This window comes from Penicillium rubens, assembly GCF_028828025.1.
Source record: "Penicillium rubens strain IBT 27055 chromosome Unknown utg000002l_segment0_segment0, whole genome shotgun sequence".
Taxonomy (NCBI): domain Eukaryota; kingdom Fungi; phylum Ascomycota; class Eurotiomycetes; order Eurotiales; family Aspergillaceae; genus Penicillium; species Penicillium rubens.
Window position 1 is genome coordinate 9,077,769 of NW_026890600.1, and position 15,014 is coordinate 9,092,782.

The 15,014-nt window shown below is 51.4% G+C and overlaps 5 protein-coding genes across 5 annotated transcripts; 2 read left to right on the forward strand and 3 right to left on the reverse strand.

The window, feature by feature from the left end:
- Nucleotides 1–242: 242 nt before the first annotated feature.
- Nucleotides 243–5,130, forward strand: N7525_005870 (uncharacterized protein; the record flags this gene model as incomplete). Its single annotated transcript, XM_002564339.1, has 2 exons — nt 243–4,916; nt 4,984–5,130. 2 exons carry the CDS (start codon nt 243–245, stop codon nt 5,128–5,130), a joined length of 4,821 nt encoding a protein of 1,606 aa, XP_002564385.1.
- Nucleotides 5,131–6,520: 1,390 nt separating this feature from the next.
- On the reverse strand, nt 6,521–7,250 carry N7525_005871 (flavin reductase family protein; the record flags this gene model as incomplete). Its single annotated transcript, XM_002564337.1, has 2 exons — nt 6,521–7,150; nt 7,197–7,250. The coding sequence occupies 2 exons, from the start codon at nt 7,248–7,250 to the stop codon at nt 6,521–6,523; spliced, it is 684 nt and encodes a 227-aa protein (XP_002564383.1).
- Nucleotides 7,251–7,736: 486 nt separating this feature from the next.
- Nucleotides 7,737–9,287, forward strand: N7525_005872 (UbiD family decarboxylase; the record flags this gene model as incomplete). Its single annotated transcript, XM_002564336.1, has 2 exons — nt 7,737–8,702; nt 8,751–9,287. 2 exons carry the CDS (start codon nt 7,737–7,739, stop codon nt 9,285–9,287), a joined length of 1,503 nt encoding a protein of 500 aa, XP_002564382.1.
- A 530-nt stretch (nt 9,288–9,817) lies between these two features.
- N7525_005873 (uncharacterized protein) lies at nt 9,818–11,447 on the reverse strand (the record flags this gene model as incomplete). The annotated part of the gene is made up of 2 exons (XM_061213537.1): nt 9,818–10,925; nt 10,981–11,447. The coding sequence occupies 2 exons, from the start codon at nt 11,445–11,447 to the stop codon at nt 9,818–9,820; spliced, it is 1,575 nt and encodes a 524-aa protein (XP_061070558.1).
- A 3,013-nt stretch (nt 11,448–14,460) lies between these two features.
- N7525_005874 (uncharacterized protein) lies at nt 14,461–14,999 on the reverse strand (the record flags this gene model as incomplete). The annotated part of the gene is made up of 2 exons (XM_002564333.2): nt 14,461–14,621; nt 14,684–14,999. The coding sequence occupies 2 exons, from the start codon at nt 14,997–14,999 to the stop codon at nt 14,461–14,463; spliced, it is 477 nt and encodes a 158-aa protein (XP_002564379.2).
- Nucleotides 15,000–15,014: the final 15 nt, after the last annotated feature.

Here is a 15,014-nt window from a genome sequence, read left to right on the forward strand (position 1 = left end):
CGTTGCTTTCCTCTCCTTCCTAATTCCACATTCTTCTTCCCCACTGTTCCGTGGTCTGCGCTGGTACGCTCTCACCTCCTATCAAAATAATTCGTAGGATCTCTTGAGTTCCTACAACCTGTCCTTCCCCATCGTGCCAAAAAGCGCGGAGCAACAGTCATCACCCCAACAACACTCCCCTCATCCTCCCCTCGGTCGAGCACCACGGAGCATGCGATTGGGTTGAAGGACGCCTCACCATCATGGGGGTCAATACCCGCAGACCGATTCTTCCCGCCCCCACAGAATCCATCATCGATACCACGGGGGACAGCGCAACGGGCACAGATCTGGCAACTGACATTTCTCGCCGCACAGACAAAACGTCGTACTCTATCCCAGACGACGGTAGCCCCATCACTGTCTCCACTCGGCGACAGCGGGACCGCGACGAGAAATTGTCTCGTTCTCAACACGACTCTCATACCTCATTACTCATCGAGTATTTCGAGGGCGGCAAAGGCTCAAGCGGCATTGTCTCTCGTCCTAGCGTGCGAGTACGTGTCACACCATCGTCGGCTAGGAAGTCCAGAGACAAAAAGGACCACTTTCAAATCACCGAATCAAGCGGAAGCGGCACCCGCAAACCCTCATATACCCACCGAATATCCCTACCATCGCCATCCTCAAAACAAAAGCAATTGGATACGGGCGCAACGGATGACCACAGCCTTGGCTCGAATTCAGGCGAGGAAGAGGGTCATCATTCATCACGTCGCGAGCCCGTAGAAATCGAATTCGTGAACCGCGGACAGGACAGCGAGATGTCTTCCCTCTCGCAAGACACCCGATACATTAACACCGCATCAGAGGTTTCATCCATGCCGCCGGACAGCATGATCAACGCTTCGTCGGCGGGCCCCAGGCGGAAGCGCAGCCAGAGTATGGAGCGTGGCTCGCCCACTGAAGATAAGGGATTGCTCAAGACCCCCCACCGACAACGAAGTCGCAGTTTGAGTCATGAGCGAATTGCGCATCGCGTGGCAGAAAAGCTCACTGGATCACCGCAAGAGGCTTCCGGCAGCAAACACAAAAGCAAGGGAAGCAAGGATTACCTTGAAGCCGAAACAAAACCATCCCGTCGCCGAAAGCACAGGTATGCGGAAGAGGATATCATCAGTCCCGAATCTAGTCTTCTCAGCACATCTGCAGTCTCTTCAAACCACAAGTCTGATCAGTACTCCGTTCGCTCCGGTGCGTCCAAGTCCTCAATCAACAACCCAAAATTACTCGAGACGGTCGAAGATGCGATCAGAAGATTGATCCTACCAGAGCTAAAGGAGCTCAAGAAGGACCAAAAAGTCATGACCAACAAGAACAAATTTGACCGGGACATGGCTACATCTTATTCATCCGGCACGAGTTCCAGGGATGAGCTAGGTCGGCGTCTCTCCAAGCACGCCAGTGCGCCGGATGTTATGAAGCCCAAAGTTGTTCTGAACAAGGATAGCAAGGACGAAGGCATCGTCCTTTCTCCCGAGGCTGTTCCACGCAACGGGGAGCGCAAATCAAGTAAAAGCAGCGAAGCCTCCGATATGGCGGTGAGATGGGCCAATCGACCCGAATACACCGAACAAGACAAGATCCGCAGGCAGAAGAGCAAGGGTCTTCGTGAAGCCCATGCTGCTGGCCGAGTCGGTTCTGCTCTGACAGCGGCTTCTTTGAAACACCACGACTCCAACTCTAGTCTCGGCAAACAGGAGCGCCGCCGAAATAGTGGCTCCCGGAAAAGTGCCTCACGCAAGAGCACCGAGAGCATGAACTACAACGAAACCGAGCTTGTTTTCCAGAAGCACAATGTTGCGCCAATGCCAATGCACAGCGAGATCGACTCCGAGTTAACTAGAAACTCGTTGCTCTCTGAGCGAACGGCAAGTCCCACTCCCGAAAAGCAGGCCTCCTACTTCGATGTTGCTCGCGGATCGCCTAGGCAAACTATGTCCCCAGCTTCTCGCACTCCTACCAGAAATTCCATCGACTCGCGGTATGAGCTCGGGATGCGCCATGGCAATCAGTCGCACCATAATATCTCGGTGCACAGTGCTTCGGAGCGGGACCTGCATCAACAGAGTCAATCTCCTGGAACCGACGGCGGTAACTGGGCAATTGCAGCTGCAGCCGCAGCTAACCTCCTTGACGCCGCTCAGCCCGGACATCGTGAAACGGAAAACGACTATCACCATGACACCGGCCGCGGACTGAGCCCCATTCAGAGCATTGCAAGTGATCATACCCATACTCACTACAACGATTACTCGGCTCACGGCGAGCAGCACGTGGACGGCAAGCATGAGATTGAGCCTCAACTATCCATTGACTCTCTATCGTCCGCCCCTAGTACAAACCTCGCGAGATCCACCCGTCAGGGCACCAGCTCACACAGCCAGAGTGGAATTTTCAAGCAGCACAGCCATGAATCACCTGGGCTCGGATACGAACATTCGCGCCAGGGCTCCCAAGACAACGGCTTCTATGGCTATGACCAAGAGAGCAGGCGCTCCGGAGACGATGGAGATAGCGATGTTGACTTCATGGAGAAAGTCAAAGAGGGCCACCCTGTGACTACCGGCATTGCTGCTAACCCTCAATTTATGCACCCGATAGCCGTCGAATCTGCAGTCGCATCCTTGATGGACCCCTCTGTCCTTGAATCCCAAGTTACATCCTCGAACCGCTCGCAAACCGATCTGGCTCCACGATCAGGCAGTCGAAGCCCCGAAAAGCCAGGAAGCGAAGTCTACCGCGGAAGTCCCTTGAAGCAACGCCAGGATGCTTTCAATGCCGACGAGACCTCGTTCCCTCGACGGATGGGTGCCACATCGCCCCCTCAGAGCGTTACCCAATCTTTTGAGGACATGGACGACTCTGCTATGATGGCTGCCCATGCCCCGCGTGGAATGGAGAGTCCTCGCGGCGACGATGAAAGCCAAGAATCGGAGTCTGAAATCAACACCAATCCGTCCATTATACAGGGCCCTATTGGTGGTGTCGCCCAGGCAGACAACTGGGGGTATGATTCCAGGTCCCCGCCGGCCGATCACTACTACGATACCCAGATTGGTGGGTCTAAGGGTCTCAATGCCGAGCAACAGATAGGACTTGATGCCGAATACTACCAGACTGCCCAGAATATCTTCGGCGGCGATGACTACTCTGCCCACTCTGGCGACAACCAACCCCGGCAATTGTTCGGTACCCCTCCTGGTGCCAAGGATGAAGGCTATGTTTCGGCTGCTAACCCCATGTCTCCCAGCATCGGAACCCCGAAGCAAGCTAGTCGAGGTCTTGCGGGCGTGGATGCCGCTGGGATGGGTAGCTTCGATAGTCCTGCTGGGGCAGACGATCCTTTTGCCTCTGGTCACGAACGCCACTTCAGTGGCTACTCCCACGGCGTCGGCTCACCACTCTATGACAGCGCGACCGGCCGAGGTATTGAGAGAATCCAATCCCAGGATATTGTGGCTCTTATGGATCACTTGACTGTTCGGGATGCCCAGCGGAATGCCAGAGATACCGAGATTCTTGTTACTTTGGTTCGAAGTGCTGCTGAGATGCGCACCTCCTTCGAGCAGATGAAGAAATTCATCGCCGACCAAGATGATCTCATCATGGACACTAGTGACAGGGGACATGAGCGGACTCACAGGGCGCTTGGTGGACCTCGGCCATTGCCCCCCAGTGCTTCTCGGAATCGGCAGCTAAACACGGCCGACGAGGACGACAAGCGGAAGAGCATCTTCAAGCGTGCACTGAAGGGGCTGAGTCTCAAGTCGGGCGGTGATTTGGCCAAGATTGAAGGCATGCTTGAGCAGCTGCTTGGCGAGGTTGAAGCCATGCGATATGGACAAGATGGCTTTAGCCCTCACAGAATGGGAAGCATGGAGCCAAGCGGGTACGAGACCCCCGGTCAAAACGGAGTATCTGCCGAGACGAGCCGCTCACCCTACGGGTCCAGCTCTTCTCGCCCGGCCAATGGGCAGCGCAGAGATTCGGATCAGCGAGTCAGCACTGTCCATGAAGTTGACGAAGACCTTGAGCTTGATGATCGTGACCAGTTCCTGACTTCGCATCTCCCTGTCCGCGATGCGCCCCGTCACGAGCGGTCTGGTTCATTGCCGCTTGACACTCCTCCGCGCAAGCCGGTGGCCACAACAGCTCGTAGCACCGAGACAACCCCTAAGGCCCGCAAGCACAAGTCCAGCAGCTCGTCCATCTTCCCGAAGATCTCACGCTGGTCTAAGTCCACGGCTACCTCGATGGGCGACGGCATTCGCAACAGCATCCAGCCTTCCCGTAAAGAACGTCCGACCTCGGACGAGTCTCGGTCTGGGTCTGACCTCGCACCACATGGCCCCTACAAAGGCGATTATTATGATCCCCAGGGAGATGACAGAATCAGATCCACCTATACCCTGAATGACGAGCAAGATGAAAACAGACCCCCTTCGCCATTAGTTCCTTCCCAGGTGTCTGAGCCGCCCAAGTACCGTGGCCACCGTGGTAGTCTTGAGCTGCAGCACCCTCAGCCCCGACAAGGCCCAACCGCACGTTACCAGTCTCGCCTCGAAACCGAGGCTCAGACCTACGCAGGTCCTGTTTCTCCCGCTGGCTCAGACCAGTGGGAATCCAACCCCAGCCTGTCTGCAAACAACCCTCCCCAAAACCGCAACAGCGGTGTCAGCGGTGTCAGTGGTGCCACGCGCCTGTCCCCGATCTCCGACGCAGGCTACTCGGAGACCAGTTCCCGCGCAAACCGTACACCGGGTCCACCCCGTCCTCCCAAGATCAAGGACGCGGGCCCTCTCATCCCCGAGCGTCAACCCAAAGTGGCGGATGACGAGGAAGCAGCTTACAGCGGCGACCGTGTTGTTTCCAGAGTATGTATTCCAGAGGCTCCCTCTCTACCGTTTCAGTTAAACAAATCCTAACCTCCAACCTCTCCAGAACTCTGCCATCTATTCTCCTCCCACACGCAAGCCAACTGGCCCGCGTCCCCTCACATCTGCCGGCTCCTACAGCCCAGGCAACATCAAGCGAACCCGCTACCGAGGCAGTCCCGCGCAAATCGACTATGAAGACGAGCAATATTGAGACTTCCACTGTGATACCCCTGGGTTGATGTTTTCAATCTCCGTTTCCATCTAGCGCTTTTGCTTTTCCCTCCTCTCCTTACGACAGTTATGACCATTCATTGGGACTCTGGTTTCAGTCCTTCATCCCAAATCTATGAGCAATGTGTGTGTTTGTGTTTAAATGTCTAACAATATTTCCTGCCTTTCATGTTTCATGTCAATGGCTATGGGATGAGCGGGAAGTTATGTCTTCTCTTCGCCTCCCTGGCTTTTTCTACGCTAAGTTTCTCTGCCTATTTCCCCCCGATCTTATTTCCGGGGCATGCGTCTGCTCTCGCGCATCTAGTGGGCGTGGGCGTTTGAGCCTCTTGTTGTAGCCTTTGTGTTGTGGTGTAGATAGTGGTGCAGAGGAAACATAATCTATTCCAATTTCGAGGCGTGGAAGTATCTTTCAGTCTTTGCGTTCATTCATGTAGATGTCAAGGGGAATATATAAACTCATCCCTGATCCCGATTCAAGCGGGAGCAGTGATCAAGCTTCGCCGAAAATACTCGAAATGCTCCTTGTACAAACCATAGACACAGCGTCACCCAAGGAATTTTTGGTTCTTTCCCTCTTACCCGAGGGCTTGTAGCTTCCTCAATTGTAAATAGAACAAAGGTTCCAAGGTTCCGTTCACGGGCCGGGCCGTAGATCAACCTTCGAAGGCTGGACCTTCGCAGGACCTCAGCTGGCCATCTTCTGTCACCAATGAGTCCACTGTCTTGGCACTCCCGTCCACTAAGCTGTATTCCGAAAGTAAATCCAACGCGCTGTAGAAGAACCCGATCCTCTTTATCTCCGACATGTTGAGGTCTTTTCTTCAGTCCTTACCGCAGCTCGGACGAATATGGACACCTCTCGACTTCACCAATCCGAATTTCATCGGAGTACCAACGATCCAGGCAATCGAGGAGGAAACTATCCCAGGATATGTTGCAGGTCGGTATTATCCTACTAGAATAGGGGAAATGCTCAAGGACCGGTACTAAGTTGTGGGGAGCACATCCCGCTTGAGCAAAGAGCGACTAGTCTCGAGGGAGAGGAAAAAGATATGTTCCCCGTCTAGTGTGAAAAATGCTACAGCGGGAGCAGGAAAAGCGAAGCTCTGCTATGGAACTCGAACAGGACGAGTGGTGGGTGCAAACAGAATTGCATAAATAGCCCGTCTGTCCTTCAGATTGTACTACCATCACAAGAAAGGCCGTGCCATAAAAGGTTCACTCAGCTCTATTATATCGAAGGGATCCGACCATTGTTCGATGACTCTATGGGGCGTTTAGAAAGAACCATATACTACACTCGCTGGCAGAGGAGGGGCATAGCAGCCAGTAGTTCTAGAATCAGTCCTAAATTGGCATCACCCAGCTCACGTATTCCGCGATTCAGCCTCGCGATTTCGCTTCGCACTCCCTTCTAAGCCATATAGAACATCCTCCGACATGCCAGGAATCACCATGTCGAATGTCTCCGTCACCACCGTGTACTGATAGTACCCACAGCGCGCGACCGGCTTCGTCTTCTTGATATCCAAGATTCCATCTGTCAACACCTCGTCCTTGATATGTACGGCGATCACCCGGCCGATCACCACATCCACGGTGCCCATCGGAGGATTTCCCGGTAACCGCACGGTGGAATGATATTCGCACTCGAATTTTACCGGCGATTCCCGCACCATGGGGACATCCATCAGCGTTGCGGGCTCTTTGGTCACCTTGGCGCGCTCAAACTCGTCTACCCCATAGGGTACTTGCTCGGCCGAGATGTTGACGGCCTGACGAAGGTCCCACGTCGCCAGATTCCAGACGAAGCGTCCGGTCTGCTCCGCATTGACTACCGTGTCCTTGCGCGTGCCGTTCACGGTCTGATTCGAAGAGAACATCACGTATGGCGGGTCGAATGTAAGGTTGTTGAATTGGGAGTAAGGCGCCAAGTTAGCTTGGCCCTCTTTGTTCTTGGTGGAGATCCATCCGATCGGACGAGGCACCACGCACGCCTGTTAGTGTTAGCTATGTCGTCCATTGTCCGTCCTGGAGCTTCACCTTGAACGGGTCGTGGGGAAGATTGTGCTCTGTAACTCCGGGTTGGTAGAACATGACGTATCTTGTTTCTGTTTCTGTTTCTGTGCTTCTGGAAGTCAACCCCTCTTAGTTATGTACATGTATTCCCAACTGCCGATCGAAGTGCCGACGTCATATGAGTGTCCTTTGGGGTAATAGCCGATCCCAGCGGCAATAGTCCATCTGCATCATGACAACAATTCCGACGTCCGAAGCCACGTGACGACTTCCTCATACAAATCCAGAATAAGTGGTTCGAGTTCCATGGATCGTTCTTCGGTACCTCGGGGCCTCGGAGTGGGGCCTTCGGCGCCTGCGAAAGTGCCGAAGTATGCGGCATTCCGAGAACTCTCATGGATGAATCGGCCCGTCATACCTGAATTTGATGTGTGACGATCCGAGATTACCGTGCTAAGACTTGCACGGGGGTATTTAAGCTGGTTGGATTGCGGGAGGCCCTGGTTCACAAGTCCAAGTCCACTCAACACATACACAACCTCTACCTACAAAGACAGATTCACAATGGCCAACACCGAGCCTCACCTCTGCTTCCGGTCATTTGTCGAGGCCTTGAAGGCCGACAATGACCTGGTTGAGATTGACACTCCCGTTGATCCCAATCTTGAAGCCGCCGCCATTACTCGTCTTGTCTGTGAAACGGACGACAAGGCCCCGCTCTTCAACAACCTCATTGGTGCTGAAAACGGCCTCTTCCGCATCTTGGGTGCCCCCGGATCTCTCAGGAAGTCTCCAAAGGATCGTTATGGTCGACTTGCACGACACCTGGCCTTGCCACCGACCGCATCTATGCGCGACATCCTTGACAAGATGCTCTCGGCTAGCACCATGGCGCCGATCCCTCCCAACATCGTGTCTACCGGACCTTGCAAAGAGAACTTCCTCCAAGAAAGCCAGATTGATCTGACCAAACTGCCTGCACCCCAAATCCACCAGGCCGATGGAGGAAAATACATCCAGACCTACGGAATGCACATTGTTCAGTCCCCCGATGGGTCGTGGACCAACTGGTCTATTGCCCGCGCAATGGTCTCCGACGATAAGCACTTGACCGGTCTAGTCATTGAGCCCCAGCACATTTGGCAGATCCACCAGATGTGGAAGAAGGAAGGCCGCGACGTCCCGTGGGCTCTAGCCTTCGGTGTTCCCCCTGCCGCGATCATGGCCTCGAGCATGCCCATCCCCGATGGTGTGACCGAGGCTGGCTATGTCGGTGCCATGACTGGTTCCGCCTTGGATCTAGTCAAGTGCGATACTAACAGTCTCTATGTGCCTGCCACCTCCGAAATTGTCTTTGAAGGTACGCTTTCTATCACGGACAAGGGTCCCGAGGGTCCATTCGGTGAAATGCACGGCTATGTCTTCCCTGGAGATACACACCTGTGGCCCAAGTACAAGGTCAACCGCATCACCTACCGCAACAACCCCATTATGCCCATGTCATCTTGCGGTCGACTAACCGATGAGACTGTAAGCCACACGCCTCCATCTTGCCTGTTCCCTACTAACAAGTATTAGCATACCATGATCGGCTCACTGGCCGCTGCCGAGATCCGCAAGGTCTGCCAACAAGCCGGTCTCCCGGTGACTGATGCTTTCGCGCCGTTCGAGTCCCAAGTGACCTGGGTCGCTCTGAGAATTGACACCGCAAAGCTGCGGGAAATGAAGACCACCCCGAAAGAGTTCTCCAAGAAGGTCGGCGATCTGGTCTTCAACTGTAAGCCTGGCTACACCATTCACCGGCTCGTGCTTTGCGGCGACGACATCGATGTCTATAATGGAAAGGATGTAATGTGGGCTTTCTCGACTCGCTGCCGTCCTAACCTCGACGAGATCTTTTACGAGGATGTGCGCGGGTTCCCCCTTATTCCATACATGTCGCATGGAAACGGATCGCCGGTTCAGGGAGGAAAGGTTGTTTCTGATGCACTTCTCCCATGTGAGTATACTACCGGAAGAGATTGGGTAGCGGCCGATTTCGAGAATTCGTACCCTGAGGAGCTCAAGCAGAAGGTTTTGGCCAACTGGACAAAGATGGGATTCCGAGAGGAGTAAATGAAGATTGTATGTTATTTTGTTATTTTGAATAAGCATATACTAGAATGTCGATCAATCCCCTCTCTTTTTTTACCGGAGATGCCGCTTGATCTGACAGCCGTCTTGCAATGCCTGTCAGTTTTGCTTCTTACTATTAGACTCACTATTTTCGTATTGATCCATATTGATCCTTTCTAATATGACATAATAGGGTACACGAAAAAGAAACATATAAACAGGGGCTTCTTTCCATATATGAAGAAGATAGACAAATTCATTCATTTACATTCTACAGAGAACAAGATTAGAATCTCTGCATTTATAGTATTTTTCATATACCATTTTTGTCTCGGGTACAAGCTGAATAGATCGCTGAATCTATAATCAACACAGACTAGCGAGTGGGCAGATTAATGTGCCCGGCAGACTAGAGTGTGGATGACCCCCCATATATATGTACAAGTTTTAGAATTATTAGGGTATCTCATAGACAAACCTTGTATGCAAAACGGGTTTGGAGGATTCTCTGGGTCAGAATAGACCTTGGCCTAGTAGTCAACATCATATCTCGGAATCCACAACAAGTCTTTGTCACCATCCGGATCCTCCACATCCTCGGAGTTGGGGATGGTTTCCTCAATTCCTGTGATCTCCTTGATCCCCGATGAGCCTAGGACAAAGGAGGCGACCAGGGCATCAATATGTGTATCCCACTTCTTGCACTTCCCTTTCTCGTACCCTCGAATGCAAAGATATTCCAGACTCTCGGGGAGAGCCTCCGGTAGCAGACATGGTTGTCTTGGTTCGTCATTTCCCCTGACGCCCATAGCAAAATATACCAAAAACCCAATGCCCACACTTAATCGCTTTAAGCTCCGGAACTCCTTTAGTGACCCGCTATTACTCGAGAGGTGCCGGATCATTTGGCGTTCATCATTATCGTCATCATCACTTTCCAGCGCTCTTTGCTCTTTATCGATTTCCTGGTCAACCCGATTCTCCTCAAAATAAGAGGGGTGGAAATAGCGCATGTTGCGCTCGGCGTCTATATCCAGGACTTCCAGTGTGTCTTTGTGCGGGCAAATTGATTTGATGAAGGTCCTGGCATTGAACGGCGTAGTCCAGCCTCCTAGCACGCACCGGCCACCGATGGTGTAGTGGAATTCTCGTAGTACTTTGCAGGACTGAATGAGAGAGACAAGAAATATTGTTGGGAGGGCAGAGTGGTGGATATGGATTCTGCTAACATTGGACGATCTGGGCTCTAGCACAACGCGCGCCTCGCCATTTTCGTCGTCACAGAGGGCATCGGTGCTGATGGATTCAATAGACGGGAGGCGGTCAAAAAGCGTTACGCATTCCAAGAAGTCGATGGCCATATAGAAACGGTCATCCGAATGCCTATCATTGACTATCATATACACCTTGCGAAGATTTTGAAGGTACGCAATACTAGCCGGGTTCGCATTGGCCCGACGGAGGAGTCGATCGAGGGGAAAATGAACATCATCTTCTTGGGGCCTCTCGCCACCCCTGTAGAACCCAGAGAATACACTGAAAGGCTGTGTCATCTCTAAGGATTCCAGATTGGGCGACACTGAGATGAGGATCGCGGCCAATGCCTGCGCAATAAAGGTGCCATGAATCTCACCATGGCTGTTTGTCTTGTGAGCGCTCAGGTAAGCAATTGACTAGGAGTTGACTTTCTTACTCGGACCCATAAGCGGTATTATAGAACCTGAAAAGGTCCCCGGTTTCACCCGGGGGCTTCGTGGTGTTTTGCATGAGCATGTTGAGCACCGCGCTTTCTTGGGAGCCGGCAAAGCCCGCGTTCCGCACAGCCGCGCGGAGGAGATCCCTATCGCCCGCAGTAAGGTCGCGCTGCTCTACCGTCTGGACGTAGTGGTGCTCCATGCTGGGCTCTCTAGTCTGAACGATCTCCCGTACATAGCTTCCCAGCTTAGGGTTCCTAAGGATGTCCATCAAGAGGTCAAAAGTCTTGTTGATGCTGTAGTCTTTCGGTTCGACATGGATCTGGTAGAACCGCTCGCGTGTTTTCATGTCGCATAGGTGATGTATTGACCGACATGACCGCGACAGAGCGGCCAGACCACCAATCGATGATACACGGGAAATAACCATAACCTGTATCTCGCGAGGGAGGGACAGGAATATCATATTGGAGATGTATGTTGTAGAATAATTTCTTCGATCGAGGTCGCGAGTTCCGTTTCATTTTGGGCCGCGCCCCGCTGAATGCACTAGCCAAGGCATCAGCCAAGGCATCCGTATGCTTGCCTTCGAAGGGTCCCCAAATTGTACTTCATTTGGTATTTGTGCTGGATGAGCGGGGGATTCTCATAGAGACCTCGCTTGAAATCCAAAGCTAAATCCTTTTATGTTATTGTACACGGTATCATCTTCGGGAGCTACCAAAGTATCGTGTCTCTTACGATGCTTGGGGGCCCGTTGATTTAGCTTATCGGGGATATCGGGAATTGCCCGGCCACGCGCTAGGGATCTTTCTCAACAACCAGACGACAAACCCAAAAAAGTCGCTTTCACTTCCTGCCAGTATGGTGGATTGAAAGTTCAGGAGCTTCTCAATGCCTCTATTTTCCACAAATCCTGAAATCGTTGTATCGAATATGGCCTAGGCCATGAATCCTGGCTCCAAAATATCAGGCTTGTATGACCATGGGGGCTTCCATATTCTTCCCACATTACCCCTGGCTCTTCAAAAGTACAGCTAATTGCAACTGGCCTTCTAATTTATGAGAAGCCAAGATCCGCCAAGATGGATATCCGTCCAGAAATGGGGGCCGTAACATTACCTCTCCGGCATCTCGTATATGATCTCTTGAACTTTTTCTGGCGACTACGAAGACCCATAACTAGGGGCTTCTTGATGTCTGAATGCCTGAATTAGAACCGCTCTCTATACCGCTCTATACCGTGTATTGTAACCTCCAGAGGTCAAAATGAAGCTTTTTCTCCCATAAAAAATGCATGCATCTCCAATTGCTGAGCTGGTTTACATGCCCCCATGTATGAAAATGAACTAGAGACCATGACGAAACCAATGCTCTCGAGTCTAATATATCACAGATACTAATCCTGAGTTGAATATTCCAGCCGTTCAACCATAGCCTGGAGCTTGGAGTATTGCCATTTTGGCACGCTCCAGAAGAAGAATAACAGGAGCCAAATGAAACCTGCAAATTTTTGCCTTTTTGAGGCATTGGAGTACTTACCCCTTCCAATCTCAACATTCGACACTCGAGTCCAGACAGAAGCCACAAATATCTCAACTGTCACAACCAAAAAGTTGATAAGAAAGAAGAACAAATCATTCATCGGTCGACAAGGTTCTCCAGCCATCCAATCAGCAACAAAGTGGTAAATGGCAGACAGAAAAAAAGTCCAGAACGCAATAAAGCATTTCTCGAAGGATGAAGCGGGTTTGAATCCGAGCAGCCGAGTAACGAGTCTCCCAGAAGAAGCACAGCAAGGTGTGGTTAGTTGGTGCCAAAATTTGGCCCAAAAGCGCCGAACCCCGTAGGCCTCTCCCACGCTGCCGAATAATGGCTGCCATTCCTCGGGAGTGTCGACTCGGAAGATGACAAAGAAGACTGAAAGTAGAATATGACAAACGTCCAGCATGAGGTATGTCAGCCAGATCCAGTATACGGATAAGAGTATCCTCGTCTGAATTTCGCGCGGAGTAATCGAGGGCCCATAGTCCGACCAGATTAATCTTCGGATAAAGATCTCTTGAACTCGTCCAAAATCGTGTGAGGTGAAGGAGAAATTCAAATATACAGAAGGCCCAATGATACAAAATTGGAGAACGCAGCAAGTGCCGGCTTTAAACAGACGCTTAATGATGAAAGGGGCTATGCTTGTTGAGTTTGTATTCTGCTTCCTCGATATAATGGAATCCCAGTCCAACTGACGCCGAGGGTTCATCCAAATCTTATATGCCGCAGTCCATGGTGGAGCACCTCGAGGAATAGTGATTTTGTCAATGAAAAGGATGCTGATGGCATGCAGTATCCAGATACAGGTGAGGAGTCCCCATAATGTGTTAACGCTTGGAAGGGCGTCCAAATAGTGGCTGGCAGAGAGCGATGCATATGCACTACCGAACAGCAATGGAGAAAGCCGTACTCGGTACTCTAAAGGCAGTTGAATTGCGACCAAGAATACCAAGGCCGAGAGGCCAAAGAATGCTGGAGGAATGAGGAGTGTGGACATCGTCAGGTTGAAGGGTGTAGACGTGACTAAAAGAAAGACACGACCGATAGGCTGATATGGGGCACGAATTGTGTGCTCTAGTCTTCTTCTCTTTCGGTTCCAAGGTATTTGAAGTGACCCTAGAGGCATCGGATGTAACCGCAAAGATGAATTGAGCACAAATCATCGGGTATGGGTTTAATATACAGAACTGGGTAAATTATACCCACCAGGGTATTGTCAACTTCTAGCAGGAGACATAAGTCGCACAAGTTCAGCCTATTATGCCTCGCAATTGATTGTACGGGCTGTATAATCTCCACATGCTTTGAACTCAACAACAAAATCTCAAAGCGTGACTCGCTTACACCTTCGTCATCATGCATCGCTAGCTAGCATGCTAAGCTGTAGATTTAATTTCCGGTGCCCAAAAGCCGTAAGCACTTACACAATCTTAGTTATGAAGGATCTGCCAAGAGTAACAATTGCATCAGCCCAACCCACATCCCACTGTAAGGCTGCATCTGTTCCATTTTTGATCCCATGATCCCATGATCACACTCTGTTTGCATTTTGAGTCAAGTCAATTATTCGAGCCTTGATGCAGGCTATTTATATGGTGTGAAATGATGGAGATATTATTATATTGAATTTGTTAGAGACTAGAAATCACTCACACAATTCTCTTGAAGCACTCTATTGATTACTTAGTATGATTACGGAAGAATCCACAGCTACTTTTCTTTGAAACAATCGGTACTGAAATAGAACCTTTATTGTACGTAGGTAGCGACAGACATATTGAAAGCCAGTCAAAGATAGGTACATATACATATAGATGTGGCCGGCCGGATCAATCGTACATGCGGTAAAGACATGTAGAAATGTACGTTGAGAGTTTTCCGCCGCGATCAACAGGGCTTGTCCTGTTCTAGACACTATCCACTGGGTTCACTTAAAGGAGCTCCTGGATGTAACCCTGCAGTGCATTGTTGTCACTTTCACTCAGGTTTGAGTACTGGAGGCAAGCAGAGCCACAAGGGACAGGCGGGCTGTCTTCAGTGAACAAGGCAGCCAGGTTCATGCATTCCGGGGTCACGTTTTCAATCCGGTAGGCTATGGATATCGGTTAGAAAGGCTCAAGACTTGGCATTTGCGGGCTCAGCTGCTTTACTTACAATGTGCCTCGGTCTGAGTGACTTTCACGTCCGTTTTGCCAGAGTTAGAGTCTTTGCATTGTTGGACAGATTCGTCAGAGACACCAGGATAGCCAAGGGCACGACGAGACTTATAGCCAATGGCTATGCGGGCCTTGACGGAGCTATCGACGGGGCTTCTTTTCAGGTTGTCGTTGAGGCCTATGTAGATCAGGTTACCGGCGAGCTCGGCACCAAACGCTCCGGCGATGAGACCTCCGACTATGGGTGCCGGGCACGAGGGGATCATGGAGACGGCCGTCAGTGCGGCACCAGCGAGAACGACTTTGGCGTGCATTGTAATTGATTGATT